The sequence below is a fragment of the Sprattus sprattus genome (assembly GCF_963457725.1).
Source record: "Sprattus sprattus genome assembly, chromosome: 17".
Taxonomy (NCBI): Eukaryota; Metazoa; Chordata; class Actinopteri; order Clupeiformes; family Clupeidae; genus Sprattus; species Sprattus sprattus.
In genome coordinates this window covers 10611381-10639262 of record NC_137915.1, presented here as the reverse complement: position 1 = coordinate 10639262, position 27882 = coordinate 10611381, and the positions used below count along the sequence as shown (strand labels likewise).

The window sequence follows — 27882 nt, the reverse complement described above, 5'->3', positions numbered from 1 at the left end:
AGCTGTCCTCAGAAAAGTCCTCTGCGGTTCGCAGTGTCCTTCATGTTAAGAATCAATTTCTGCTCATACAACTTAACGTCTCTTCGTTAATTGAAAAGGAATGACAAGGGTCTCTACGGAAAATTCAGGAAAACTCTTTACAATCGGATGTTGATTCGGGTAAGGTAATTTCATGTAAGGTGTGCGTTGGTTACAAGAAAAGTTAGCCAGCTGGCTAACCTCTGATTCCGAGGTAGCTCCGTCGTGACAAAGCCGGTAAAAAAACCCTCCTGTCATTGGCTTTTAGTAAAATTATCGCCAAAGACCACAGAACGATTCTACCATTCTACACGCTTAGAACCAATCAACAAATTGACAAGCGCAAGCCGATGCATTGCAAATCACCACCCAGGTGAGAACATGGTAGACCTCCAGTACCTAAAATCCTACTGGCCTCTCATCCGTTTTCTGGTGCCGTTGGCCATCACCAACATAGCCATCGACCTTGGGGAACAGGTAAGTTGGCACACGTAGTAGAGACTATACCTTTACCTATGTTGTCACCATGCAATTGTTGGGAAATAATGCAAAGCTCTTCCAAATACTGTCTTAGGGTGTCAAGATCAAAACAACGTTAACTAATTATATCACATCATGAACAAGGGCAATAGTACTGGAGACAAAGTTGATTTCTGGCTTCAACTCAGTTTGACATGTTTTGTCAAGTCTACACATGTAGTTCGTTTGTAAATAAGTGCGGAAGGAAACAATAATCTAACATTCAATGACAACATTGCAGTCAGGTCACTATTTGAAACATTGATATTGATAAACGGTTTGCTATTCTCATACAAGTACAACTTAAATAGGATATACAGTATCCAGCTATGGTCTCATGCAGACTCGATTGTGGAAACAACCCTTTGACCAGAACATAGCCTACATGGCAGGAAATGAATCGGTGTTTTTTAATGTCACGTAGTTTTTTATTCCGGAACTGATACTTACAAATCAGGTTTTGTCAATACAATAGTAATGAATAAGACTACCTTAAAACTACCTTAGAGGATTCTAATGATGACAAAATATGTGTTTTTTGTTTTTTAAGGTTAAATGGTTGAATTAATTAATTGAAATAGGCATTTTGTGTCCCTGATCACTCATCTGGTCCTGTATTACTTTGAATCCAAGCCAACCTTTATTTAATTAGTTGTGCTTTGACTTATGTGCTACTCAAGGCACAGCACTTAGTTGCCAACACAACATAAGTGTTACTCTGTGGTTAAAAGCTTTATTTCAGGTCAGCAGGAATATTTAAGAATACAGTTGTAACTGAGCTATGGTGATTGGTATCTTACAATGTGGGCATGGAATATAATTAGTCAATATCTTTGGATTTGAACTGGCTGATGTAATTACATATTGGCTTGTAATGTTAACTGTGCTGAGCTCTGGCTTACTTTAGGTGAGAGAACGTTGTGCCTCCTGAGACGCTGACGGTGTGTACCTGAAGTACAACGGCTCATCTCCAGTGCTAATGTTGTTCCCCGGCCCGCACAGACCGCACTATAAATAATGTCTCTTAACTGCCCTGGTATCAAGATTCATGGAAGAGAAAAGGGTAGACTTTGCATTCAGTGAGGTCCCCCCTGTCACTTTCGATTTCAAATGTAAAGATGCGATACTGTCCTTCTCACTGTTGCCTTCCTATTATCTTCACAACATCTCCTTACCCCACCTTTCTAAATCATTATTTGTTGGTCAGACAGAGCCCCTCATTCTACATGGTGAAGTTGAATGCACCAGGTTCTGATGTTTTAAGCCATACTACTCCATTCAAGTGAGGGGAAAATATACACCAACCAATGCCAAAGGTCATGCATAGGTTTAGTTTTTCTTAGTGCTCTGTAGTGTCTTTATTTTCATTGAGTGTAAATTGAGTCCCACCAGCTGAATTGATGCATTTCTTGTTGATTTGAGCAAACAATGACAACAGCACTCTATTTGCCTAAAATGGCATCTGATAGCCTAAGTCTGCCTTTCAGTGCTTTGTACTTAAAGAAATGAAATTCATGTCCCATGCCAGCTGAAGTGACTTCTCATTAGGGAGAGCGGAAACCTGAGCAGCAGTGTACTGTATCAGTCCCACCAGGATCTTGGGAGGGTTTGTTTTGATTGTTTTGGCCAAAAGTGACTGAATTTGCGGCAGGAATTCTCCAAAATTATGGTTAAAATTGCAGTGACTTGAGTTTTTTTTTTAAACAATCGCAAAAAACGCAATGTTTTTTTTTTATATAGTGCGGTAATACGTGGAAATTGCAACCTGCAATTGCAGGAAATCCTTAACCTTGCGTGAAATAGCAAGATCCTGTATAGCAGAGTTAATTGACCTCTGGGCCAGTCAGACATGTATTGTCCTGTGCTGGTGTTTCTGTTCTGTCCAGTGAAGGGTAAGAGGCCCTATTAAACGCCACCGTGAGGTGCAGGGAGACCAGGGATTAAGCTTGCATAACAGCCGGTTGAGGGTTTAAAAATAGTACTCCCCTCACTCATTGTGCTACTGCAGCTGTGTTTGGTTGTAAAGTCAATCTGATGGCAAATGAAGTCTCATTCATTCAGTCATCCATGGCATGGCCAGAAAGCAAGGTTGAGCATTTATCCTACTTGTGGCCCAACAAAAAAGAGTGAGTGTGAAGAAAAAAAAAACATTTGTTTTTGGCTAGCAGAAGAGTGTTTGTACTGGTCACTGTCTGTTCCTTGAGCATCAGTACTCTACATTGGACTCTTCCCAGATGACGTCACATCTGTCCCTCTGTGATATTTTTCGTTTGCATGAGACATGAGGTGACACCCCTGACATGATGATGCCGTTCAAGTTGAAAGATGTAATATAAGCAGAGCAATGCGGAGTGTACAGTGTAGCATTTCAATGAACATTGAAAGTACCTTGAGAAAATTGAAATGCAGATCCTGGGGTACACATCAACAGATCAATGGTAGTAGTCTGAGAACCTGTGTTCAGATGCAGACTGCTTATTGTATGTTATGGGGAAACTATTGTACATCAATGAAAGCTATGTATTCAAAGCCTAGAGGAAAGGTGAGCTGAGCTGTTGATCTTATATCAATTGAAACAATCTTCTCACCAATATCTGCTACTCTAAAGGCATTATACGGTGTTGGTGGTCGTATCTAGCAGCAGTTACTTAATCAAATTCTATTTACACTCTTTGTCCAACCTATCATGCAAGTTATGGACAATATTGAGAGTATTCTAAAAACTAAAACAATACAATTATGAAACAAGACTAATGTGGAAGTGATCTTTTAAAAAGGCCCTCAAAACCCACCTCTTCAGCCATGACCCCCCCCCCACACACACACCATGTTTTTTATTCTTGTCTTTTCTTTTTTTACCTTATACCTAAAATACGTGTATTTTAAGCGTCTTTGAGAACTTTGAAAAACAATTTATAAAAGTGATGTATTATTAATGTGGGCGTACATTATCTGGTGCTACAGGTGATATCTGTTCCTCACTGGGTGTCCTAACAACCAATGGCATCTGTGCTTGTCCTCACAGGCTCTGAACAGGGGCATTGCCACAGTCAAGGAAGAAGATCGAGTGGAGATGTTGGCCAGCTATGGGCTGGCCTACTCGCTCATGAAGTTCTTCACTGGGCCCATGAGTGACTTCAAGAACGTGGGGTTGGTGATGATCAACAGCAGGCGGGACAGGCTTAAGGCTGTGCTCTGCATGGGCGTGGCGGGAATCATCGCTTTTGTTTTGCACGTCCTCATTGGTAGGTGTGTGAGTGAGCGTAATTACCTGTTTGAGTTTATTTCTATGGTATGTGTGGTTGTTTGGAAACGGAAATGGGACAAAGAAAGAGGGCCCCAGTAAGAAATAGATGGAGAGAGGGGGGAAGAAAGGGAGCATGTAGGATGATGCTTGACAGAGTGGGAGCACTGGTCCAGACCCTGTATCCGGCTCTACTAAGAAGGCAGCGATACAAACAGATCTTATGTCAGCTAACCTACGCAGAGAAGCTTAATGAATGCACACCCCATTTGCCCTTTAGAACAGTGCAAGTAGTGTGAACCACAAACAAAAAGACAATACTTTGTGAATTTCCGCTCTATGAGTAATTTAAACCAGATGTTAACCCATTTTGCTGTGGTTTGGATGGCCATTGTGGTGGAAATGTTTACAGACTTGTGACTAATTTTAAATAAGTCTTAGTTATTTTTAGGTCCTTTCTGTTTCCCAAGGAACAACCAAATTTGGTATTTTGTTTCTGACACATTTGAACTGTCCTGTATTTTTCTTATTCTTAATATAGCTTATACAGACCTTGGGTACTACATAATAAATAAGCTACACCATGTGGATGAATCCGTGGGCAGCAAGACGAGACAGGCCTTCCTTTATTTGTCACTGTTCCCAGTTCTGGATGCTATGGTGAGTTACCTGGATCCAGCTTTAGCCCTAAAACATAACTCAAGTCTTTCAAAACCTACAACACAACACCCTAATATTGAAATTCTGTCAGTGTTCTATGTACAGAACTCTCCTACTTTCTTTTTAGGGTGGATGGAAGCCTTGCTAAGATTCTGTATTTTCTGGACTAACCCTGGGTTATTGTGATTGAAACTGTATGTTTATTTCTTTAGGCCTGGATCCATTCTGGGATTCTCCTGAAGCACAAACACAGCCTTCTTGTTGGCTCAGCCTCCATATCAGATGTTGTGACACAGGTAGACTTTGGAAATGATTAGTCTTAGCGTTGTCTTTTGTCAAACTCAACCTCTCTACTCCGATTGGTTGATGACGTTTGTGGTGTGCGGGTGGTGCTAGTCATTGATGTCTTCTCCTGGTTAGATTATATTTGTGGCCATCCTACTCCAAAGTAACCTGGCGTGTGCGGAGCCTCTCCTCATCCCCATCCTGTCGCTCTACATGGGTGCAGTGGTACGATTCACCATCGTGGGACTGGGCTACTACTGCAGCGTCCACGACAACATTCCAGACTCCAGTAGCATTGAAATTGGGGTACGATCCCACAGTCTACTTCTCTAGAGTGCTGTGATGTTAATGAATGTTGGAGCAAGATTGCAGAACGCATTGCAGAACTGAGAGTCCCTGTAGTTAGAGGCTATCTTTGGCTTTTCCCGTGAATTACACAGCTTTCGTAAGATCTATTGTTACATTGTTCGGTGCACAGAAGATGAGAATAAAGCAAAACGGTAATTGAGACTGTATCCCTGCCTGCTGGCTGTCTTTAGGGAGATGCAACCATCAGGATGATGCTGAGTTTCTGGTGGCCACTGGCCCTCATTTTGGCCACACAGAGGATCAGCAGACCAGTTGTTAACCTCTTTGTGTCTCGCGACCTCAAGGGAAGTCAAGAATCTACTCAGGTGAGCCATTTCTCCACTTACTAAGCTGGCTGATGTTCACTAATGAACAGTAGGCAATGTTACAGTGAAATTTGACTTGAATTCATTCTGTGTGTGTGTGTGTGTGTCTGTGTGTGTGTGTGTGTGTTTGTGCCTGTGTGTTTGTGTGTTTGTGTTGGCAGGCTGTTGCAATCCTCACCGCCACTTACCCAGTTGGTCACATGCCTTATGGCTGGCTTACTGAACTTCGGGCTGTCTACCCTGCTTTCGACAAGGTGAGCCGTCGTGACCTTGATCTGTCATTGGAATGTAATGAACCTGATAAACCAGATAAGGCATATTACTCTACTTGCATCCATCACGAGAGCGCTATAGTATCGGTGGTTTAGAAATCAAAGTTTGTCACGAAACGTGTATTGGTTGTGGTCAAACCATTTCAATTGCAAATAAAAACACTTACCTGGAACTCAGTGAGCTGCTTGCCTTAAGGCTTTTTCGGTTCAAGCACAAGTCAGGACATTGCGAACATCTTTGTAAATTTCCACTGGAAGGTGTTGATATCACTGGACTTAGTCATTTTGTTTTTCATCCCTTCACATTCAATATGTAATTACAGTCTTGAGGTAAACTTGGCATTTCCAAGCCACATTCTTCTCTTCTCATTTCAGCACCCGAGGAGGAGACTGCATACTCTTCAAAACCACCATGAGATTAATATTGAAAGATGACAAAAAAAAAAAACATTTAGATCACCGTGTGTTTTTAATCAATGAACCTTTTGAGTTGTACTTCTTTTAATCAAGTTTTTTTTTTTCTCTACCAAACACACTGGAATGCTGTTTCCTCCTGGCAGAACAATCCCACCAACAGGCGGATCGTTGGCACCTCAGTCACCAACTCGCACATAAAGAGATTCACACTCTGCTGCTTTTTGATCTCTCTCATGGTAAGTTCAGCTCGGCAGTAAACACAATGAATCAGCCACTCACTTCTGCTGGATCCTCTCTTTGTGTTTGTGGCCTCTTCAAACACCATATACACCTTACTACAGGGCTGTTGCCAAGTAAAGGGGACGGGGGGGGGGGGAAAGGAACTTGCTCGCCACACTGTATGTATAGATCAGATGAAGTGCACGGTTTTCCTGGAAAGTTCCAAGGCACATGCTGTCACTTGGTGTCCTGCTTGCAGAGTGGAACATGCTCATCATTCCAGCCAGTGACTCATGTCAGACGTGACTTTGGGTGTCAGGTTTTTGTGTGAAGCAGTTAGGAATCAGACCACAGGCGGACAGTGAAGCACAGGGACATTGTGTTTGTGATGATATTAACCAAGCAAACTCGTCGCTCTTAATCGCAACACATCTCTGAAATTCAAGGATCTCATTCTTTGCTGTGTATGGCCATTCTTCATTCAAATCTAGTTAGACGCCGAAGAGATCGCGCAGGATTTGCATACCAGCCATGGGAATTTCGGTTACCACATTGACTGTACTGTGACCTACAGTACTGATGTGTAAGTTCTTTGAGAAAGGTCTTTGCTGCGATATGTAGTAAAACCTATGTAATGAGAGTTACGGTACGGGTGGTTATTTCCACCTATTAGCCCAGCTTAATGACTTGTATTACAGTGGTGTCTGTCTTTTAAGTCTTGTCCATAGTGGAGTGAAACGAAGTACCAGAGTCCCAGACACCCACTGAGCAGTGTTGAAGCAGCAGACACAGCTGTGGAGATGGAGAGGTGTTGGATGAGTTCAGATGGACATTCCATAACTCACCAGACCTGTTTTGTTTTTCCTGTTTCCCTGAAGATGTTGGCCTACATGTGGGTACACGTTTGACACGCTTCAGCTGGGTAGCTGGGTAGATATGTCATTTTAATGCATTGTACTAACTCGAGATGAAATCATGCATGCCTATGCTTTCCAAATTCTGCAGTGTTGACTGCATGACTGGCCACGTGCCTGGTGCATGATTAGAGTTGACAACAAGACAATGAGACAACAATGTTTTTAAAGGCGTCGCCACTCCAGTATAATTAATAACTCACAGTGGGGGATTGCCACTGTAATTGCCAGCAAGGAGCTTCACTGATGCTGTGCGTACCCTGTGCTGCTGACCATTTGGGTTCCCTAGGTGCTTTCTACTCATATTAATTATATGTATTCATATAAGAGTTCATATAACAGTATCTATTAATAATACTGCAATTTTCTTAACATAATGCATCTATTAGCACTGACATGATGCTGTATGATGTATTGTTAAATGGTGTATTATCACTTAATTTCGTGTAGGCCATTACTCATATTTGGACTCTGCCAAAATTTTAAACGGTTGTACCGTTTTTACTGTATAGGCTATTGGCGGGGACATAGTTAAAATGATGTGAACCTGATGCGACAAAAGAATGTACATTAAATGTTACACTAAACATGGTCAAACATACATTCAAGGGATGCAAGACTGTCATCCCGCTTTTTGTATCTAATATGCTCCTGACTCTGAGGCATGGTTGCCTCTCTACCATGTTTTATAAACTCTGGCCTACAGCCCTAATCTTGTCACCAAAACAAACCACAGGGATTATTTATTTTGGTTAAATATATACTGTAAAGTCTATATTGGTTCAATAATATAGTAGTCTCAAAGTAGATTGTATCTTGTTTTATTTGTTGTAAACTTATTCTTATCAATGAAAAGTCTGTCAGGTATTTATTTTTTGGTGCGGTGGCCATGCTGTCCTTGAGTCCCTCCCGATCAGTTTTCCTTCGTAAACCTGGAATTCACAAATAAGTTTGTGTACACAACTCCAAACCATGCCGTGTTTCAACAGCATGGTCATACCCAAAGTGTATTAATGCGTGAGTGCACCTGTTGATACATCAGGCAGAATAGTGCCAAAACAAGCCTGACTGTTGTCTTCCCCCGGCTTTATACAAAGATAATGAGTGTGTTTAACTCGCCACAAATCATGATTTATTTGCCAGAACCGCCAGTGTACCCGGTTCCCAGCATTCTTTGGGTCTCTGCGGTTGTTTTTGATTTCAGAGCCAAGAGAGAGAGTTGAGAGAAACCTAATGTCAACAATAACAGTTACAACAACAGCAGCCTTGAGTGTGTTCTGGGGCTTGAGAGAAAGAGAGAGCTCTGCTGCTGTAATGGGTTTGCTGAAACCGTTCTTTACGCTTCAAAAACAGGATGTCGGTGGCTGGGGCCCTGGGGCAGTGGGTTGGGATCATGGAACCCAGGTTGCCAGATGGGGTTGCACGGCATGGTAAACAAGGGGGCGGGGCTTGTTGCCAATCACCTTCCTGAAGGGCTGTTTGGAGCGCGATCAGTCCAGCCACAGGGATAGACAGACACAGAGAGAAAGCAAGAGAGAGGTTGAGTCCACCAGTACTGAATCATCTGGCCTTGCTGTGACATGTCCCTGACACACCTGCAGAAACAAGTAAACACATATTAGCTTGACAAGGCAAGATCAAGTGTGTACACACACAGATACACAAACATACTAAATTGTCTAGAGCAGATGATACAAGATCAATACACTCACACACTTGTAAAGTGAAAGAAGATGACATGCAGGGATTAAATCTTCCGCACATACACTTGAACATGCAAGGACACAGTTTTAGGGAGAGGAATGCAGAGACAATTGTTTGCTATTTTTTTTTGTGGTAGTCTAAAGTGACGGGTTCTGAAATGAGACCTTTGTATTTTTGTGAGAAGCAATGAACAGTTTGAACTTGGACCACGTTTGTTGGATCTAGTTTGTTACTTTTCTTTCTTTCTTTTTTGTAGTCTCACATTATTTCCCCCTCAGCAACGAAGCATCAACAGCGCCTTTTCTTTTTAGTACTTTAGCCACTAGCATATTTGATGTGAAAAAGTGACCATAGTTACCAAAGTTATTCAGTTGTTGTACAGTAGTGTTTATACATTTTTGCGCCGTTGAAGTGTCTAAAAATATGGCTTCATCACATCAACATTTCTGGCCGGGTAGAAACAGGTGGAGTTTGGATCAAATGGAAGTCATTCAGAGGAACAGATTTGCAGGATACATGGATGGTATTGTATAGCTATTGTGTGTGTCATGCTATGCTTCTTCTGAACCATCCAGATGTGCTTCATATTGTTCTGGACTCCTGGAATATCTGAGGGCATCTTGGTGTACATCATTGGGGTCGATACATCCTTCGCCCAACTCTGCATCAATCCACTGCGGATCTTCTCCTTTTTCCCCTTTCCAGGTGAGGCGTCCATTTTGATTTGATCTTCACAACTGATACTGGTCATGTAGTGATGGTGGTCAAAGTTATTATTTGTTTTACCCCCTGATCTTTGGTCAAGGATACTGTAAACTGAGACCTCACCAATATACAGGAATCTCTGCATGACTGTAGCCCTACATGGCGGATACCGAAGGTGTCCCTAGGTGTGCGTGTCCCTTTGTGCTGTCGCCTCCCGAAGTGGAGTAGGCTCAAAACACTTTCTGGGAGCATTAGGTCTTGGGTCATTATGATTCATTTGTTGAGTAGCGTCACCTAGTGAATAAGGTTCAATGCAAAAACCACTTCAGTACATGCCTCATTGCTACCACATTTACTTGGACGCACGGCAAATTTGGCAATTTAGCACATTTCGTCCAGATGGGGTGCTGCAACTGACAAATTGTTTTTACCTCAAGAACAGCTTAAGATATAACGTTTTGAAATCTGGTACGCTTTTATATTTGCTAACGTTTCCTAAAGTTCTAAAGTTTATTTTAATTTTGTTTGCCTTTGACAAACAAAATAAGAAGGGGCCAAATAGGTTGGGGGAAAAAGAACCATCCCACATGAAATATTCTTAAACGTCCTAAATGCAATGAACAATATATCTGTCTGTCTGTCTGTCTGTCTGTCTGTGCCTGCACATGTTTTCTACAGTGTGTGTCCGTGCTTTCTTCACTGGCTGGCTCATGACACTAAAGAAGACCTTTGTCCTGGCACCCAGCTCTGTGCTGCGCATCGGAGTCCTGATCATCAGTCTGGTGGTACTTCCCTACTTGGGGTGAGTGTGTGTGATTGTATACATGGTGCGAGTCAGTCGGTGAGTAGAACTTTGACCCTGAAAGTCACAAGATGCATATTGCAAAATCACACATCTATGTAAATCTTTGAAATGAAGCTCAGCACTGTCAATGAGGTAGTATGGAGAACGGCCATGATTCACTTGTGTGTTTGGGTAGGGTGGAAGAAACTTTGCAGATTTAAGAGTATAGTTCAAACATGACTGTACCATATGGTCAGTATATGGTAAGTACTAAGAGTTTTAGTTTATGTCCTTCAGTTCTTTCTCAAAACAATGAAAAATAGCTGCTGTAGGCAGAAATAACAGGTGGAGTTCGAATGGAATGGAATTCACTCAGAGGAACAGTTTTCCCCCATCTTTCTACCAGGTTGGTCCCAACTTATGAGCTGGGTTCTGCTCAAGGTTTCCTCCTGTTAAAAGGGAGTCTCTTGTCTCTAGGGGGTTTAGGCTCTAAGTGACCTGAGACCATTTTAAATTGTTATTGGCGCTATGTAAACATAATTTTGCAGACGCCAACTGCTGCAATCTGCAGTGCTGTGTTGTTGCTTGTGATATTAACGTTACTTGACATCTTTATGGTAGGATAACATTGTGGTTTCTGTGCCTACAAAAATGCTGGTTGCCATGCATATAACACTACTCAATAGGCATCTACATCACTAAAAATAGGCATCTACCTCATTCAAATCCTGAAGGCTGGAGGCACTCCTACAGTTTGCCCATGGACTTAGAATTACTGGAATTAGAGTAATTTGAGGCAATTAGAGTATGCTTATGGACTGATTGGAGTCAATTAGAGTAGGCTTATGGACTCCTTTTACTTTGTCACTACTGTAATCAGCTAACCAAAGGTACACCTTTCACACATACAGCTGCTTTGTGTACAGCATGATTATTATCTCATCGGTCTCATGACGGAGACAAATTCCAGTGGCAAAGACCAGTGGCATCTAGCTATTATCTTAAACTTTCAAAGGAAGTTTAGGTTTTAACCGTAAGATAATATTCTGGTGCGGTTACTGACTTGACAGTGGTATACTCCCAAAGGACTGGTACTGTGTGACTCGTATTGTTACCAGAAGAACCTTCCCCATAACATGGATGAAATGGCATTACACCTCGTGTAGTGATATTGGTATGAGCCAATATGTAGATTTTGAAAGGATTGCTCCACAATCATAAAGGAGGTATAGCTGTCATGCTCAGCCTCCTGGTAAGATGTTCATGTGTACCCTGTTGTGTTGCAGAGTTCACGGAGGCTCTCTGGGAGTGGCATCACTGCTGGCTGGATTCATTGGAGAGGCTTCCATGGTTGCTATTGCAGCCTTGTGCGTCTACAGAACACAGGTTTGGAAATGCTCTTTTTTTTCCCCCTTCAGACTTAGTGTTTCTCAGTCTTGTGGGGGGGGGGGGGGGTTGTGTGATGTGACATATTTTTAACTTTGTGAGGTGAGGGGAATAAATTACCAAAAAATCGTCTGGAGAAAACAGATCTTCAGAATTCAAACTGCAAATGATGCAACTATTTGAGGTAGATTAAATTATTTCAGGCCGTAGCTTATGTTTTTTTTTTTTTTTTTTTTCCTGCTTTCCTGATCAACGCTGAACGCAGAAGAGTAACAACAAAAATGTGCTGATGGCTGATGGAGAGAACTCCTCCCCCATGAGGGAGGTCAACCCCACGACCCAGTTAGACAACATTCAGGAGTTGGGAGAAGGGGAGGACCAATGAGAACACAAAAACAAACCAATCAAGCTAGCAGGTTCCGAAAACAAAAGTCTGAAGTCTTTGCTCGGATGTGATGGAGCCATCGGTTGCACTTTTCTTTGGGGGGGGGGGGGGTCTCCGAGGTGAACAAGGGACTCGGTTGGGTTGGGGTGGGGTGGGGTGGGGCTACACTAACTCCTCTGGTGGTCTTCATGCGTGTGACCACATTCAGAAGCATGCGCACAATCTCCCATTTGGGGGAGCTATTGGTGACAACCCACACAGCTATTGGGGATCAACCAATCAGACGTGGTGGATACTGCATCCATCTTTCTGCTTTTGTCACTTCGACAGCAGTAAGCTGACGCCCCTGTAGGCACCTACGCAGGTATTATCCAATATAACTGTGTTCCAAACGAGCTACATTTTGGCAGTATACTAATTGCGATGTGCCAGTATGTAGGAAACTGACTTGGGCGTGTCCTTTCTTCCTTTTTCTCCATTGGATGGCTTGTCTACACTTCAGTCACATTAACTGTAATGGGCTGCAACAAAGCCAAAGGAGCCACAAGCACAGAGGCCATCTCCCTTTGGAATGCAACAAGACATGTTTGAAACGAAACACTGGAAGTATATTCTTTGGCTGCCACTAAGCTGTTTGTTGACCTTTGAGCAGAGCAGGGCGTTTCTTTTTGAAGAAAACAATAGCCACAAGGGAATATTTCTTTTTATTGAATGCATTATCTAGTCAAAAGACTCCTTAAAGCCTTGGGAATAGGGTTTCAGTTTTTCTTTTAAAGTATTTTTTTATCAGATTTTTCTTTTTAATCTTTGTAGAACACTGAATTCTGAAGTCTTCCTTATCTATGTTTTATATAGATGTCAAAATGGAACCTGCATTCAACTTTAGTTAGACATGTCAATGCACCAGTGCAGAGTCAGTCAGGTTTTTGCTTTTTAGGTTGTACACACCGTCACTGTGTTGGAATTAGCCTTGCAGGGCAAGACCTCTTTACCAAAAAATGAAAGTGGTGCACCTGAGCCGAAATGACAGACTTAAACCATCTTCATATCTCACACTGATTCTGAATTCCCCATACTGATTCTTCATATTGAACATTTGGTTAATCATCTTATACATTACCTTATAGAGTTGCAATATCAAGTATACAGGCCATATTTTATAGCTGGTCACTTTAAAGTGATACTTGAGGTGATTTTTATCTTCAAATCTGGCAGTCCACGTTGTCAGCTTTGAATTTATCAAGCATGATCATGTGAAAGCTATTTTTGAACCAGAATCATCTGTGTTATTATGTATCATGAATTAGAATCTTGTTTCTTAAATAACTGTATCTACATGGTCCATTGTGAAGTTCAACATATCACCCGGCTCTGTATTTATTGGTAAAATGTGTCTTTTATTACAGTCTGGAAATATTAAAACTGCACCTGTTTCACACACATTTTCAAAGTCCTTTTTGTCCTCCTTGTTTCTTAAACACGAGTATCAGATTAATATTAACCTGCTAAAAGTTAATTTACATAACTAATTTCACCTAAACCTGAACTAAGTATAAAAATATAGAATCTGTTGTTAGCCTATTAAAATCAGTAGTACAAGAAAATATTACTTGAGCTCCCCAAATGTCTTGTATCCCCCCTTTTAATACATAAGGTAGAAAATCCTCAAAAGAAGGCTGTGTAAATCCACTTGTTGAAGTATTGGCACATTTCTATAATTAGAAGGCTTGTTTTGTACCACCTTAAATAGTGTACCACCTTACTTCATAAGTAAAAAGACAAAAAACAGTCCTGTTGCTTTGTGTATGAGAAATCAGGCATGGTTGAGGAATGCACAAATTCTAACCACAAACTATGTTAAAGTGTGCTGGCCAGGCAGAGTTAGTCATTTTCTTCATGGGCTACTGTCATTATATTGTTTGTCTGTAAGGGCAACAAACCATGATGAGACCCATTTCATTTGAATTACTGGTTGCCAAGCTGGCCCAATGTCCCAACCTGTGCTTCCTTGACCAGTATGAATCATTGCACTATTTTTTTTTCCAAGGCTTACATCTTCAAGTTACTTTTCTTCAAGCATCCTATTGTGCTTAAAAGAATACTTCACAGCAGTCATCTTTTTTTTTTTTTTCAAGTTCATCTGCATGAGGTATGAAGTTACTGTACATAGTCAACAAATGCCTCAGTATCTTCCAAAGCAAGACTTCCAGAGAAAAACTCCACAATACAGTAGTAAATATCATGATGAGAAAATAATATATTTAAGTAAGCTTAAAATTGTGTAAAATAGTATCCTGAGTTGGCCATAATCTGACCCTGGTGTCTTGGGTCAACAATTAAGCTGCAGTTTAATAACTGGGTGGCCAATCACTGAGGTCCTCCGGAGAGTTCCTCCTGAGGACGGGCAGGCTCGCCAACTGCCACGTTATAATGGCGGTCGTCCTCGGTTACCAGGCAGACACAGGGCCAGTCCTGAATGTGGTCATCAGGGTAATGAGTGATGAACTCCTCTGTGTCGGCCATGTAGAGGCGGTAGGTCTTGATAGTGTGGTGGAGGGTGTAACCCAGGAGAAACATCTCCACCTATAAGACAGAAAACAAGAGATCAAATGTTGGTTGTTATATTAACCCAACAATCTGACACAGGTTCCCATCTAGCAGTGAAAGGGTGAATTGCTACAGGCAACCGAGATGCCAGTAATGTCACACAACAAGTTTTCTTCAAATCTGCATTTAAAATCACCAATCAAAAACATATAGGTAAACTAACAAGAATCTATTTCTTCATGAAGTAAACCAGAGAGTGTCATTCCACAACAGTAACCATGACAAAGATGGCCTGGGCCCTGTTCGGCGTACAACTGAAGCTAAGATAATTAATTTAGCTCGCAACTGGAGATTAACTAGCTCGCTAATTGAGGACAGGCCAAGCCCGTCTGGTGACGGGCGCTAATTTATTTTAACCTCTCGTTAATTTATCCCAGGCTAAAATCATCAGCTAAATTGCGCGTGCACGTCCCTCTTCAAAAGGCAGGAGAGGTCGATCGCCAAAACCATGATATTTATAACGGCACTATAGTCTAAACTCAAAGAAAAAGGCTAATTTTTTTCTCCGCTAAGGCAGGATATGACCATGAACGCGTTATGAAGAATTCAAGACCATAATTATGTCAAAATTCAACTCTGCTGCGACTACGACAGCATTAAAGAAACTGTTTATAGGCTGTCTAAGAAGTGATATCTTTTCTCATGCCGAACATGTGACTTTGGTGCAGCGGGTAGAGCGTATGACTTGCATGCAGCAGATCTCCGGTTCGACTCCCCTCACCTTCGTAAGAACTGTAGTTTAAAATCGCTTTGAATAAAACCGTCTGCTAAATGACTAAATGTGAGATATTCAATAAATTGAAGCAATGCAAATAAATTGTGTTTATTTCTCCCTTCTTATCATGCATCCACCTTACCATCCACCTCCACCATTCACTACTGCACAAAAACTAGACACGTTTGCAAAACTAAACGTTTGCAATGATGTAAGTTAAAGTAGGCTTAAACAACTTTAGCCAATATCTCCGTAATGGAGATGGGTTATGTGCTCAAATTTCCTGGGATCAATGAAAACGTTAGGCTATTCATTTGCAAACTAAAAATCACGTCTCGGGCTGCGAATGAAAGTTATTTCTGGTTTATCAACTGTACCAATGTCATATAATTATGAGTGCTTTGTTCTCCGCATCGCCGACATTACAAAAATAGAAGACATTCAATGTTCGACGGTATGCAATAAATGACTCGAGAAGGTCTTTTAAATGAATTATTCCTTGTCGGGTGGATCGGTAGCACTCATACAAGAACTCATCATGATGGAAAAATGGATCTTCTTGGCGATCGCAAAGAACTTCCTACGCTAATCAAACTATTAATATGACTCATTGTCAGTGGGATCCCTCCTTTTGGCGTGGGTGTGGCAAGTTTAGCCAGCTAAACTTTGCTTAGCCTGCCCTGGAGCAGGCTAGGGCTAAGCGATTAATTACCATGGTTATTGAGCAAAAGTTGGTTCCGCGAACTCGCTAAAGTGGTGTTGTCTTTTTTTAGCCTGGAATTTAGCTCGCTAAACCACTTAGCGAGCGTCGCCGAACAGTTCCCTGGTCACCTAGTTTTTTTTGTTGTTGTCATACTTAGTTTGAATCGAGGAGAGTCTACAACAAATACAAATTCTTTTGTGTCAATCTGATTACATTATTCTCAATAAGTAATGTTAAAATGATATATTCCGCTGGAAAGTTAAGTAGAGGTGTAATGGGTTAGGCAAGTGTAGTGTGTAGACCACCTGCTGTGCATTAGGGTTGGCTGTTTGTAAAAGGTGTGGTTAGAGAGTTGATTAACCTCTGTCATCACTCCAAGAATTGATGAATGCTCATGCAATTATTCTTAATGTCTCCTTCGTTAGGTTCATAGGATATTTCTATTTCTCTATGGACACATATTGTGATACGATGGGTGAATGTAGCATTGCCTTGATAACACAAAGAGAAAAAAAGAGTGTGCTATTGTTCCCTAGAGACAAGGTGACGTGGGTTGAAATGGACTACAATATCTCTAGCATGTTCCACATCCAGATTAAGGTGGTCATTTAAGCAAACACAACAACTGACAAACAACAACAGGAACAGTCCCCCTGACCCCTCTCACCTGCTCCATGCCTCCACTGAAGCCCACCTGGCTCAGGTGGTTGGTCAGGAACGTGCGTGGACATGAGGAGGTGTCGCGGGCGAATAGCAGCCAGCAGAAGATGGGCACGTCATCACCCCTCTGCATGGCGGCGTGCAACTCCACGCCACAGGCTAACATCAGTAGCTTGAGCGCCTCCATGAGACCAAATTCATCCTCGTCGCCCTGGAAGAGCTGCTCACACACACGCCTGCGGCCCTCAAGCCCAGGGGAGGCTGCCGCTGCCTGCCACTGTACACACACACATAAAAATGAATACACAGCAACGCCAATATGTACCTTGCCATAATGACAATCACTGTAATGACAATATGCGCTTGTCGATATGGAAAAATAACATATCGACAAGCGCATATTACCAGTTAACACACTATCAGACCAATGTGACAATGCACAAATGCTTGTACCCATTTCTGGAGAAGGCCCAGGTAGTGTTTCATCAGATCAACAGCATTTTCGCTCCCACTGGTCTGCTTGCAAATGTCAGGAAACACCCATCCTTTAATCAGACCGTAACGTGCCTCCAGCTCCTCTGGGATCTGGGTAAAAGGAAAAGGCAAAATTAAAGAAACCTCAAAAATTACAACTCTCCGGACCTGAGGTCAAAAACAGATATCTTGTGAACTGTATGGTACATTAAGATTCCTGACCAAAACCCCCTATACTAACAACATACCACACTATGGTCGACAATGAATCACATTTTCAAAGCATATATTTTTCTATGTGGCTTACTTCTCCACCTACACAGAATGAATAGATCTTTCAACAATAAAACATATTTGAATTTCCTCTGAGACATGCATTCCATTCTAAATAAGACCGTGGTAACACACCCAACTATGTATAGTCTGTACCCTCAAAGGTAGGGGGAGGTGGGCATACCAATAAGAAGCTCTCTTGCTGTACCCACTCAGGAAGCTGGGTAGTGTTCATCAGTGCCTGGTAAAGGGTGGCTCGCAAGGCACAGTAGTTGTCTCCTCTGACCCGCCGGATGCATCCAAAGCTCTGGGAGAGAACAGCGTAGCCCTGGAGAAAGGCGCACACACAGAGGGACAGGGTAAATGATAGTTAGTGTCCGGCTGGATGGCATTTCTGGTCCAACTCATTTAGTGGAGCAAGGAGTTCCCAGGGATCAAGCACTGGAAGCAGTTACATTAAAAGAGTAAATACTGCATCCAGCCAACTCCTTTAACTTCCATACTATTCACTACAGTCTGATATCCATTGAGGCCAAAGTCATTGAAGCAGGCAAATTCTTGAACATAAACGTAAAAGCACAGAGCTATACGTTTTCTGGAGCACACTTAAAATGCTATGTGTACTTTAAAAAAGTAAAACAAACCTTTCTGATGACAGTGCTTTTGGTGGTCTGCCCTTTCCATTCCCTCTCGCTGTAAATCATAATGGCCACGGGCGGGTCAAAACTGCATCGGTCCTCAAGTCCTGGAAATGTATTGAAAGGATAATTGAGACAGGATATAGATACTGATAATGCACATGGAAAAAGGATATATAATTGAAGTAGGGTTGTGAAAATAACAATAGTAACAGAATAAAAAAAAACAGAAAAATTATGCTTTAAAAAGATTAGAAGATAAGAGATCAGCATCAGATTAATCGCACTTTATGATGCCCCTTGACCCGATATATCACTGTGCACCATCTCCGTTGCGGTAATAGTCATAGACAGTGGTAATAGTCGGACAGTGGTAATAGTCGGACAGTGGTAATCTTGGATTTATTTTGTTATACATCGTTTTATACTTTTATTATGCATAGTTTTATACGTATATAATGCATTGTTTTATATTTATACTATGCTTTATTTACAAGTTTGAGAATTCCAGAACGTCAGAAATGCTTGCGGCAAAACCTCAGGAAAGCCCTGAAGGTAATTTGTCAAATATTTCTTACCATAACTGTAAGAACAACCTGTTATTCAAGTATACTATATAGAAAAACATCGCATTTGACCACAGCGAAGCAAATTAAATAAGGCGGAAGCTAGTTTTTATCAGTGCTTTAGTTGTTGGTATAGTCTGAAATTACCTAAATTGGTTAGCTTGCAAGTTTTACACAATCTGATGGGTTAATCAGGAATAAAGAAAATATGCTCTTAAAAGTTAATTGAAATATGTGTTGTTTGCCATTAATGTATGGTGAACATCACATTGTCAAGGCTTGTTTACTTCGTCACTTCACTTCAATGGCAAATCAGTATTTTTCTCTCAATAAATTGAAAGATGTATTAATCACAAACCAATACAAAAAATTCCTAACATTCCTAACGAAGCAATCACAGAAGGTGGTTTACCCGTCATTTCCATCAGTTTTCCCTTCTCCACCTCTTCCTCTTCCTCAAGCTCCTCCTCGCCACGGTAGAGATCTCCTTCACTTTAGGGAGAAAGGTACAGTCAAATCTAATACAGATGACATACAACTACAAGCTCCCTGACTGTCAATGCTTTAATTAATGGCTTAAACTGACTTGATCCAAAATGAATTTGTGAATCTAACATGGTAAATGGTTGTGCGATTGACATACCAATCAATCCAGGTCTCATGCCCGTCCGACGCCGGGCTCATCCTGCCAGTGCTCCTAGGTGTCTCACCCTGGGGACCCACGATCTGACCTCCATCAGTGACTCCAGTGGCAACACTCTTTGCCTCTATGTCTAGCTCATGCTGCTTGGACACCTGGGATTTCACAGTCTCTTGTCCCTCCGACAGGTCACCCAGTGAAGACACAGTGCTCAGGCCAGACACACAGTCCTGGGGGGCAGAGTCTGCAGCAGAGCCTCTGTACACGAATAAAAGTGTTGTGATGAAGGGATGTGCTTTACTAATGTTAAACTGATTATTGTGTGCATGCAATCTTATGGTAAACAATTCAAATGAGACTGCTGGAAGGCCCCAATAAAATCATGTCATCCCATAGAACTGTATCGGCATGACTAAAAACCTGTTGTTAAGACATTTAGACAAACATTATTTACACATACATATTTCTATTCTATAATTTCATTCTACGAAAAAAATGGCCATATTGGCACAGAAATCAGATATTAAATTGGCCATCTAAGCCAATGAGGACAAAATAGCAATGTAAATGTTCTCCATCTTAACACTTCTTCTGATTAACACCTCTTGAATGGAACAGAGTCACATGGTGTGAAACCCCCTTGCAAAGGAATTGTTGTGTCTGCATGTCTCAGAACGAAAATATCTTTGGAATTAAAAACACACTACAGAATTGCACCAGTCTTTTGTTGCCATCTGTTGGTGGCATGAGTGCTTAACAGCTGCTACTTACCTAATCTCAGCGCATACAGCTTGTTCAGCTGTAACTGAGGGGAGGGTGCTGTTCAAGTCTTCACCATTGCAGTGCTCCTCTGTGAAGTTCGAGTCCTTGTGAGTCCTAATTTTGTCCTTGCTAGCCTTCGCACTGTCAGCCAAAGGAAGACAAGCGTTAGGAAAAACTCAATCACTGTTTTTAAAACTTGCATACTGGCAAACGGGCAGCCAATTCCCTTTTAAATCTTGAACATGTCCATCCCAGAGTTCTCAACAATTGTTTGCGTAGCCATCTATCATTGGTCTAAACACACATAGCTGTGTGTCTGACCTAAACCCTGATCCATCATAGTAATATAAGTTCTATTATGGGACTAAACCAATCAAACTGACTCTAAATGTTCCTGACTCACCTTGGAGAAGCGTCAGTGGGAGCAGAGTAGAGTTCCAGGCCACTCTCAGGGTGCTGTCCCTCTGTGCTGAACACTTTGCCATTATCATTCCTCTCCTCCGAGATAGATGCTAAGCTTGCTGAGGCTATGAAGGCAAAACTTGAGCTAAGCACGTTGGGGATGAGCAGCCGCTCATCCTCACTGCTGTGCAGGGGGACATCCTCTTTGCAATCCAGGGCTGAAGAGGGGTCTAGCAGTGTCTGTTGCCCACCATTGTCCAACTGGGCAGCAATCTCAGTGAAAGGAGACAACCCCCTGGGAGCCTCATTCACTACCTCCTCGGCCAAGGAATTCTGAACCTGCAGGTCCGGTAGCTTCACAGCTGGTATAATGATGGACAGGTCCTCTTGGGGTAGAACGACATCATCATTAATCTCCTTAATCAATATACCACCATGAATGTCATCCAATTTGACTCCATCCTCTTCCTGGGTCAATGGCTCCGTGATGGCTACTCCTTTGGTATTATTTACCATCTTGGAGGAAGCTTCCTCTGTTAAATGCTCCACTGGAAGGGCGGAGTCAGCTCCAATGGAAAGGCATTTGGCGGATTCCTCAACAAGAGAACCATTTAAGTCCATAACAACTTCCTGGTGAAGTTCAGCAAGTGCTTCCTTCTTCACTGGAGCTTCTACCTTGACAGAGGGGCCCAGGGTCTCAGGGTTCTCCATAAAAACGACCCTTTTGTCAAGTTTTGCAAGGGACAGCTTATCAGCTGACACAGCCGGACTAACAAGCTTCTTGGCGGTGGCGGCAGCCTGGCTCTCGATCGCAGTGGCCTGGCTCTCGATCACGGTGGCAGACTGGCCCTCGGTCGCGGCGGCCTGGCTCTTGATCGCGGTGGCCTCACTCTCTGTCGCGGAGGCAGCAGTGGCCTGGCTCACGATCGCAGTGGCCTGGCTCTCGATCGCAGTGCCCTCGCTCTCGATCGCAGTGCCCTCGCTCTCGATCGCAGTGCCCTCGCTCTCGATCGCAGTGCCCTCGCTCTCGATCGCAGTGGCCTCCCTCTCTGTTGCGGAGGCAGCAGTGGCCTGGCTCTCGAACCCGGTGGCCTCGCTCTCGATCACAGTTGCCTCACTCTCAGTCGTAGAGGCGGCCTGGCTCTCCATCACAGAGGCGGCGGCCTGGCTCTCCATCGCAGGGGCGGCGGCATGGCTCTCCATCGCAGGGGCGGCGGCCTGGCTCTCCATCGCAGGGGCGGCGGCATGGCTCTCCATCGCAGGGGCGGCGGCCTGGCTCTCCATCGCAGGGGCGGCGGCCTGGCTCTCCATCGCAGGGGCGGCGGCCTGGCTCTCCATCGCAGGGGCGGCGGCCTGGCTCTCCATCGCAGGGGCGGCGGCCTGGCTCTCCATCGCAGGGGCGGCGGCATGGCTCTCCATCGCAGGGGCGGTGGCCTGGCTCTCGATCATGGTGGCGGCGGCCTGGCCCTCAATCGCAGTGGATGCTATCACAGTGGAAGTGGTCTGGCTCTCAATCGCAGTAGCAGCGGCTTGGCTGTCCAGCTTCTCGGTGGAAAAAGAATGCTTCTCAATCACAGCAGCAGCCTGGTTCTCAATCACAGCAGCAGCCTGGTTCTCAACCACAGCAACAGCCTGGTTCTCAATCACAGCAGCAGCCTGGTTCTCAACCACAGCAACAGCCTGGTTCTCAATGAGGGTGGAAGCGGCCTGGTTCTTAATCCCGTTAGAAGCCTCCTTGCTCTCCAGCTTCTCAGTGGACACAGCCACGCTCTCTATCTTCTCCGGGAAAACATCCTGGGTTTCATATTTCTCCAGAGCAGAAGCTGCATTTACATCCACATTACTGATAACAGCTGATGCCTCAGGCTTCACCTGCGTGGACAAAGCATCTGCCTCCTCCTGCAAATCTGCCTGACCAGGGACCACCTCAGGTTGAGAGGTTTCCACTGGCAAGCCTGGTTTTGACTGGTCAGTCACCTGGTCATTTGTGGGTGAGGGTGTCTCTGAGCTGTAAAGTAGGTTATAGAGAAGGTTAGGATTTAAATAATGAATGCAGGTATCAAAATCTGACCCTTCTGTTTCATCCCTACCCGAAGACTGCCAAACATTTTGAAAAGCATACCCAGAGACATGTCTCCTATCTTACCTCTCTGCAGTGGCACAGTCTGGGCTCAGTGAACACCCCTCTGATACTTTAGCGGAGGTCTGCGGGCTCTGGATGCCCTCATTTAGCAGCCGCTGCCCCTCATCCTGGTGGTCGCAAGGACTTGCAGGACAACAGCAGCTAAATGTATTCCCCATGTTGTGTGCTGGGACCTGGCTGGGGTTTCAGCTCAGGTCCTCAGACAAGGGACAAAGCCCTTAGTGAGATCCACAACGTGGACCCTCTGCTCTGTGTAAATGGGAGAGATAGAAAATTGACCCATAATTAGTTTGTAAACGGTTTCTTTTAAAATCCCATTTTGACATTTCAATTGTTTCCGTCCTATGAAAGAATGAAGTGAATTGAAAATAAGTTTCACAAAAAAAAAGGATAATTTGCATTAGCGCATAGAAAGCGGTAAGGGAAGTGACACTTTGCAAAGTAGTGTTGTCAGAAGCAAAGTAGTGTTGTCAGAAATTAAGGAGGCCTAGGGACAGTGGTTCCTCCAGAAAGACAGTGATCATAACAATAGCTGCACTAAATATTATATTGTTTGGTAGAATGTCTTTAGATTTGTCTGAAAAATATAATTAGATGAAATCATACACAACGCATATGCTAGGTAAGGAAGGCGTTTTCTATCCACAAGTGCAACTATAGCCAACGCAGAGCCAACAAACAAAAAAGAAACACGTAAGATACGAATAATATTAAGTTAATTTACTTAGTATATCATAACCATGTACCGATTCGAAATGCACATTCAATGCTTACGCTACTTCTAAAGCTTTTCAAATGCATATTCGAATTGCTGTGGTGATCAGGGACAGACACGAAAATGTGTAAACCGGTCAGGCGTGCTAGTACCAGGCATGCAGTTGAACGGACGTGAGGGGAATGAAATCGTACGTTTACGTACAGTAGCCTGTTGTAGTGTATAATAACACAATCGTAGAAATGCCTGTGTAACAAACGACACGTGGAGGCTTTAACGATCAATAGCCTGAGAAATTAAACCAGCATAAGTCCATGATACCAAATATAGCCTAGTTGTGTTTCTATCACTGCAGCATTGTGAAGCCAAACCATCGCCTCGTGAGTGGGCGTTAGTCTAGTTCGGGTGTGTTCATACGGATTCAAGAGTACCGTATTCCAGTTTGCAACACATTTAAGCACACAAGGTCAAACAAAATTTGAAACTATAGCGTTTTGTTTCGTTCCCTACCCGCTCCTGAAGCTTCCCTGGTTGGTGTCTGATAAATGACGAACTGTTTGCCACCAGGAAGTTTCGTAGATTACAAGACACAGCAGTTTCACTTTCCGACGACTAGAGGCTGAACAGCGCTTGACACTCCTGTTGCCACTGGGTTCAGATTTAAAGTAAATGTCAATGTTCGAATGTCCACTTTCTAAGAACGTTGTGTTCGTAAGGGCTCATAATAAAGGTCACCGAATGTTGGCCAACTATGACGAGTAGACAAGAGGAACCATATAACATTTTAGCAGAAACGTGTCCGTTTTGTACAGCGATCTGGGAAATTCCTCTAGAAAGGATTTATTACCACGCGCAAGATTATGTGATTTCCCCTAGGGTTTCCCCTAACCTAGACAGCCTGTAACCTACTTGTACGACTTAATGTCACTTAATTATTCTATTTCAACGGTACATCATGCAGGTGCTACACTACAATTCAGCGCCATACATGATTTACCGAGACCACATGGGAGTACGACTGGCGGGCTCTGGAGTTTCCTGGAGGAACTGCATGCCCATTCCTTCGATGGTGCCATCATCAACAACAAACGGATTGGTGAAGCAGTGTCCCGCCGAGCAACTTTTTTCAAAGGCTCAGCTTACAGTCAACAGAGCCATAACACTATTGTATTAAGAAAGATTTCCTTTGTAACTTGCTTGGACCAGTGGTTTTGTTAAATCAAGAAAAATACAGCTTCACCATATTCCTTCTGCAAAACAACTGAGCAAATTTCTTTGTCACAATATATCCTATATATTTTTGTCATGATGAACAATGTTGTTGTCTATTTCGTTTGGACTGTGAAAAAACCTTTCTCTGTGCCTGCCTTTGAAGGTGTTATATAATTTCCCATATGTGAGAAGCCTGTTTTATTCTATACAGGTGTAATATAGTTCTGTATTTTTATTTACAAGAAACTCAAGGCTGTACTGCAAGATGTGATATTTACAACCCAACATAGTGGATATCAGTCCCTTAATCATGGTCGTAAATCAATACACTATTAATGATGTTCAGTCAGACACGCTGTAGATGTCTTGCAAAGCATAAATTCATTGTCACATAATACCCAAAGGCAATGAACTCACTTTAAATGTGTAATCGGAGTATTTTACTATGTACAAAGTAACAAAAGATAACAGTGCTGGCCATCCTATTTCAAGGAAATCAATTCCTTGTCTACTTCTTTCCCATTGCAGTGACATCACTTCAATTCCACAGGCATCTTTGTCCATTTGAGTGCTTTTAAATCTCTAATTGGGGCAGTGAAATGATGCCAAAAAGGGATCAGTCCAGTAGAGGAAGTGAACAATGTGATTTGATACCAGTCATCTTAAATCACTGGGTCAGTGTCCATATGTCTTCAGCTGCTGTATGTGACATACAAATTCCTCAGGCAGTTCCAGCTCTGTTGCCAGGTTCACACACCTTGTGACCAACTCCTCCAGGCCCACCACCACCAGGGCAGTGGAGGAAGATGCTGACTGCTCTTTACTGCAGTGCGTGTCTCTCTTGCAGCAGTCTGTCTTGCTACAGGCCTGAGCCTGTGGCGGTTCCTGATCCATTGCCATCTCTAGGTCCTCCACGCCCTCAGAAACATCCCCAACACTGGGGATGGGCCTCTCCTGAGCCCTCTTCATGGCCTCCAGGATAGCCTCTTCATGTTGCACTACATCCTGCATCAGGCTGGATATGGTGGCTGAGGCAGAACTCCCTAGAGCTTGCCGCTCACACCAACACTGCAGGGCACTGTGTGTGCGAGCGAGGCCAGGACAAACAAAGGATGTGTAGTCAGGAATAAAAGGGGAGGGAGACATGAGTTATTGCAAGCACAGACTTGGTTCACAATGCCCAGTGTTACAGTCGCGTGACTGGGATGCCACTGAGCTCAGCTTTTGCTGTGAGGGGAGGGGAGAACACAACTTGACACTGGCAGAAACCATCCACTGGTTTTTAGGCTGCGTAGATACAAGGCTGATCTCACGCGAGACTATTTAAATTCCTTCATTTTTCCTGCACCATCTAAAACTCTTACATATTTCCTAAAAAATAGCAGATTGATTAGATTAGAGTAAGTTGGGTGACTTTGCGCTTGCTGTTTCCATGGACTACTACAACAACCTGAACCAGCTATCTGTTATCTGTCAAGTCAGGAGGAAATCAGGTTAACATTACCTTACAATTCCTTTAAGTTGCCCAAAGGCCTTCATTCGGATTGCTCCCTCCCTGTAGCCCTCGTTGAAACCAAGCTGAAGAGATGCCTCTTTCCCTGCGTCAACTCCATCTCGGTAACCATCCTACAGAAATAAGGGTCGAGGATTTCAAAGTTACTGTTATTCCGTAACAGCCGGTTTCGGAACACAGACATTACATGAAAAACCTATGCTAGATAGCATATCAATACCATAGTTAGCTAATCCCTGTTAACGTTACATCTTTAGCATCGCTAGAACAGCAAATGAACATTACCTTGACTCGTTTCTCCATGTTGTGGTTCCATTCCTTGTTCTGTAGGCTAAGATCATCTGTATCTTCGTCGAAAACATCTTCACTACCAGAGGCCAACAATTTGACCCACGACATTTTTGAGTATAGCATCTACCATGCACTATACAGAAAATGTTTGACGTTACACCTCACACAAAGAAAATTAGTCTGTGGTAGCAGGCATAGCCCGCAAGTAACGTTAGCAGGTCGGTATGTTATTCACCATGCTGCTCACACAGTGGGTACTCGTCATCAAAATACGACACACTTTATTCTTTTTCGTGAATTACAAACTGTAAATACAAACAACGTTAATATTTGCACTGCCATCTTGTGTTTAGGAGTGTTTGCAGAAAAAAAAATGGTATTCTTGAAATCACCAGCAGATGTCACCATGAACATGATACATAAGCTGTGTTCTACCGTTGCATATCTTTTTGTAAGATTATAGAATTTGACAGAAATTGTTAACAGTTATGCCTAAACTAAAAACAGATTACAAATACTTACAATTGCAATTACTAAAGACCAACAAATTTGTCTTTAGGCCCACCTTTTTTAGTGTGCCTCCTGCATAGTGTGAAATCAAAACTTACATACAGTTGCCTTTCCATCTCCAAAATTAGCTGGATGTATTTCATAGTCTTATTAGTTAGGCCGAACAGTCACTGAATTGGCCTAATTGAAAATGTGACATCATCTCTTTTTTGTTGTTTCTTTTACATGTCTTAGTTCCTTCAACAGGTCTGCCTCAACTTTGTGTAGATGTGACTTTGTTGACCTGTTTCACAGTCTATAAGCCTATACTAGGATACCTTATGTTCTGGACAACAACTATTGATATCTAGTCCTAGGTTGTTATTTTCAATGATCCATTTTTGTATAAATTGAAGACATTCCCTGCTTGTGTTCTACATAGATGTTTCCCCTTTGAATGGAGGGAGGGAATACATCAAAGACATAGAGATTAATACTGAACATAAGTTCAAAGTTCAAAGTACTTTATTTTCATTGTCACAAAAACAAGACAGACGAGGCAGCATCAGACAGCTAAAAAAAAACTTAAGTTGCTGTGCACACTAACTGCCACAGCTAAATAGTAATAAATAACAATTAATTAATAGATAAATAAATATCCCTGAGTAAATAAAAAAAATCTAAAATAAAATGAAGGATGTTTTTAATTCTTTAAAAGAGTCAAGAATCAAACTCACACCTCAGTTAAACTGTCACGAAAATAATTCCTTGTAATTATCTTTTCTGCCCCTGGATGGACATTATAGCCGCCTTCTCATATAGGTCTATGTATTCATATTCATTCTCATATAGGTCTAAAAATGCATCACATAAGGATGTTGTTGTTGTTGTTG

The 27882-nt window shown here is 42.7% G+C and overlaps 3 protein-coding genes across 5 annotated transcripts; 1 reads left to right on the top strand and 2 right to left on the bottom strand.

Moving 5' to 3' along the window:
• Positions 1-40: 40 nt before the first annotated feature.
• On the top strand, positions 41-12263 carry ankha (ANKH inorganic pyrophosphate transport regulator a). 3 transcript variants are annotated; one of them, XR_013968971.1, is made up of 12 exons: positions 41-495; positions 3563-3782; positions 4323-4441; positions 4654-4737; positions 4862-5032; positions 5266-5400; positions 5562-5654; positions 6233-6325; positions 7187-7200; positions 9502-9631; positions 10310-10433; positions 11702-11797. XR_013968971.1 is itself a non-coding variant. In XM_080855193.1 (12 exons), exons 1-12 carry the CDS (start codon positions 400-402, stop codon positions 12184-12186), a joined length of 1482 nt encoding a protein of 493 aa, XP_080711319.1. In that variant the 5' UTR covers positions 41-399; the 3' UTR covers positions 12187-12263. The 3 variants fall into 3 exon arrangements, 2 of the variants coding, with proteins under 2 accessions (XP_080711319.1, XP_080711318.1); XM_080855193.1 differs by lacking the exon at positions 7187-7200 and adding an exon at positions 12070-12263 and having other exon boundaries at positions 11702-11801; XM_080855192.1 differs by lacking the exon at positions 7187-7200 and adding an exon at positions 12067-12263 and having other exon boundaries at positions 11702-11801.
• A 108-nt stretch (positions 12264-12371) lies between these two features.
• On the bottom strand, positions 12372-22758 carry LOC308378276 (uncharacterized protein; the record flags this gene model as incomplete). Its single annotated transcript, XM_080855138.1, has 10 exons — positions 12372-14769; positions 16879-17148; positions 17325-17456; positions 17803-17946; positions 18263-18363; positions 19235-19314; positions 19466-19720; positions 20234-20365; positions 20628-22537; positions 22717-22758. The coding sequence occupies 10 exons, from the start codon at positions 22756-22758 to the stop codon at positions 14554-14556; spliced, it is 3282 nt and encodes a 1093-aa protein (XP_080711264.1). The 3' UTR covers positions 12372-14553.
• A 2454-nt stretch (positions 22759-25212) lies between these two features.
• otulina (OTU deubiquitinase with linear linkage specificity a) lies at positions 25213-26718 on the bottom strand. The gene is made up of 3 exons (XM_080854701.1): positions 26495-26718; positions 26201-26322; positions 25213-25774 (listed from the first exon to the last, which is right to left on the bottom strand). Exons 1-3 carry the CDS (start codon positions 26621-26623, stop codon positions 25372-25374), a joined length of 654 nt encoding a protein of 217 aa, XP_080710827.1. The 5' UTR covers positions 26624-26718; the 3' UTR covers positions 25213-25371.
• Positions 26719-27882: the final 1164 nt, after the last annotated feature.

Coding starts and splice junctions, on each gene's coding strand:
- ankha (XM_080855192.1), top strand. CDS start 400: ATGGTAGACCTCCAGTACCTAAAATCCTACTGGCCTCTCATCCGTTTT. Junction 496..3,562: donor CCATCGACCTTGGGGAACAG/GTAAGTTGGCAC, acceptor TTGTCCTCACAG/GCTCTGAACAGGGGCATTGC. Junction 6,326..9,501: donor GCTTTTTGATCTCTCTCATG/GTAAGTTCAGCT, acceptor TGAACCATCCAG/ATGTGCTTCATATTGTTCTG.
- otulina (XM_080854701.1), bottom strand. CDS start 26,623: ATGCTATACTCAAAAATGTCGTGGGTCAAATTGTTGGCCTCTGGTAGT. Junction 26,323..26,494: donor ACATGGAGAAACGAGTCAAG/GTAATGTTCATT, acceptor TTATTTCTGTAG/GATGGTTACCGAGATGGAGT. Junction 25,775..26,200: donor CAACTTAAAGGAATTGTAAG/GTAATGTTAACC, acceptor TCGCACACACAG/TGCCCTGCAGTGTTGGTGTG.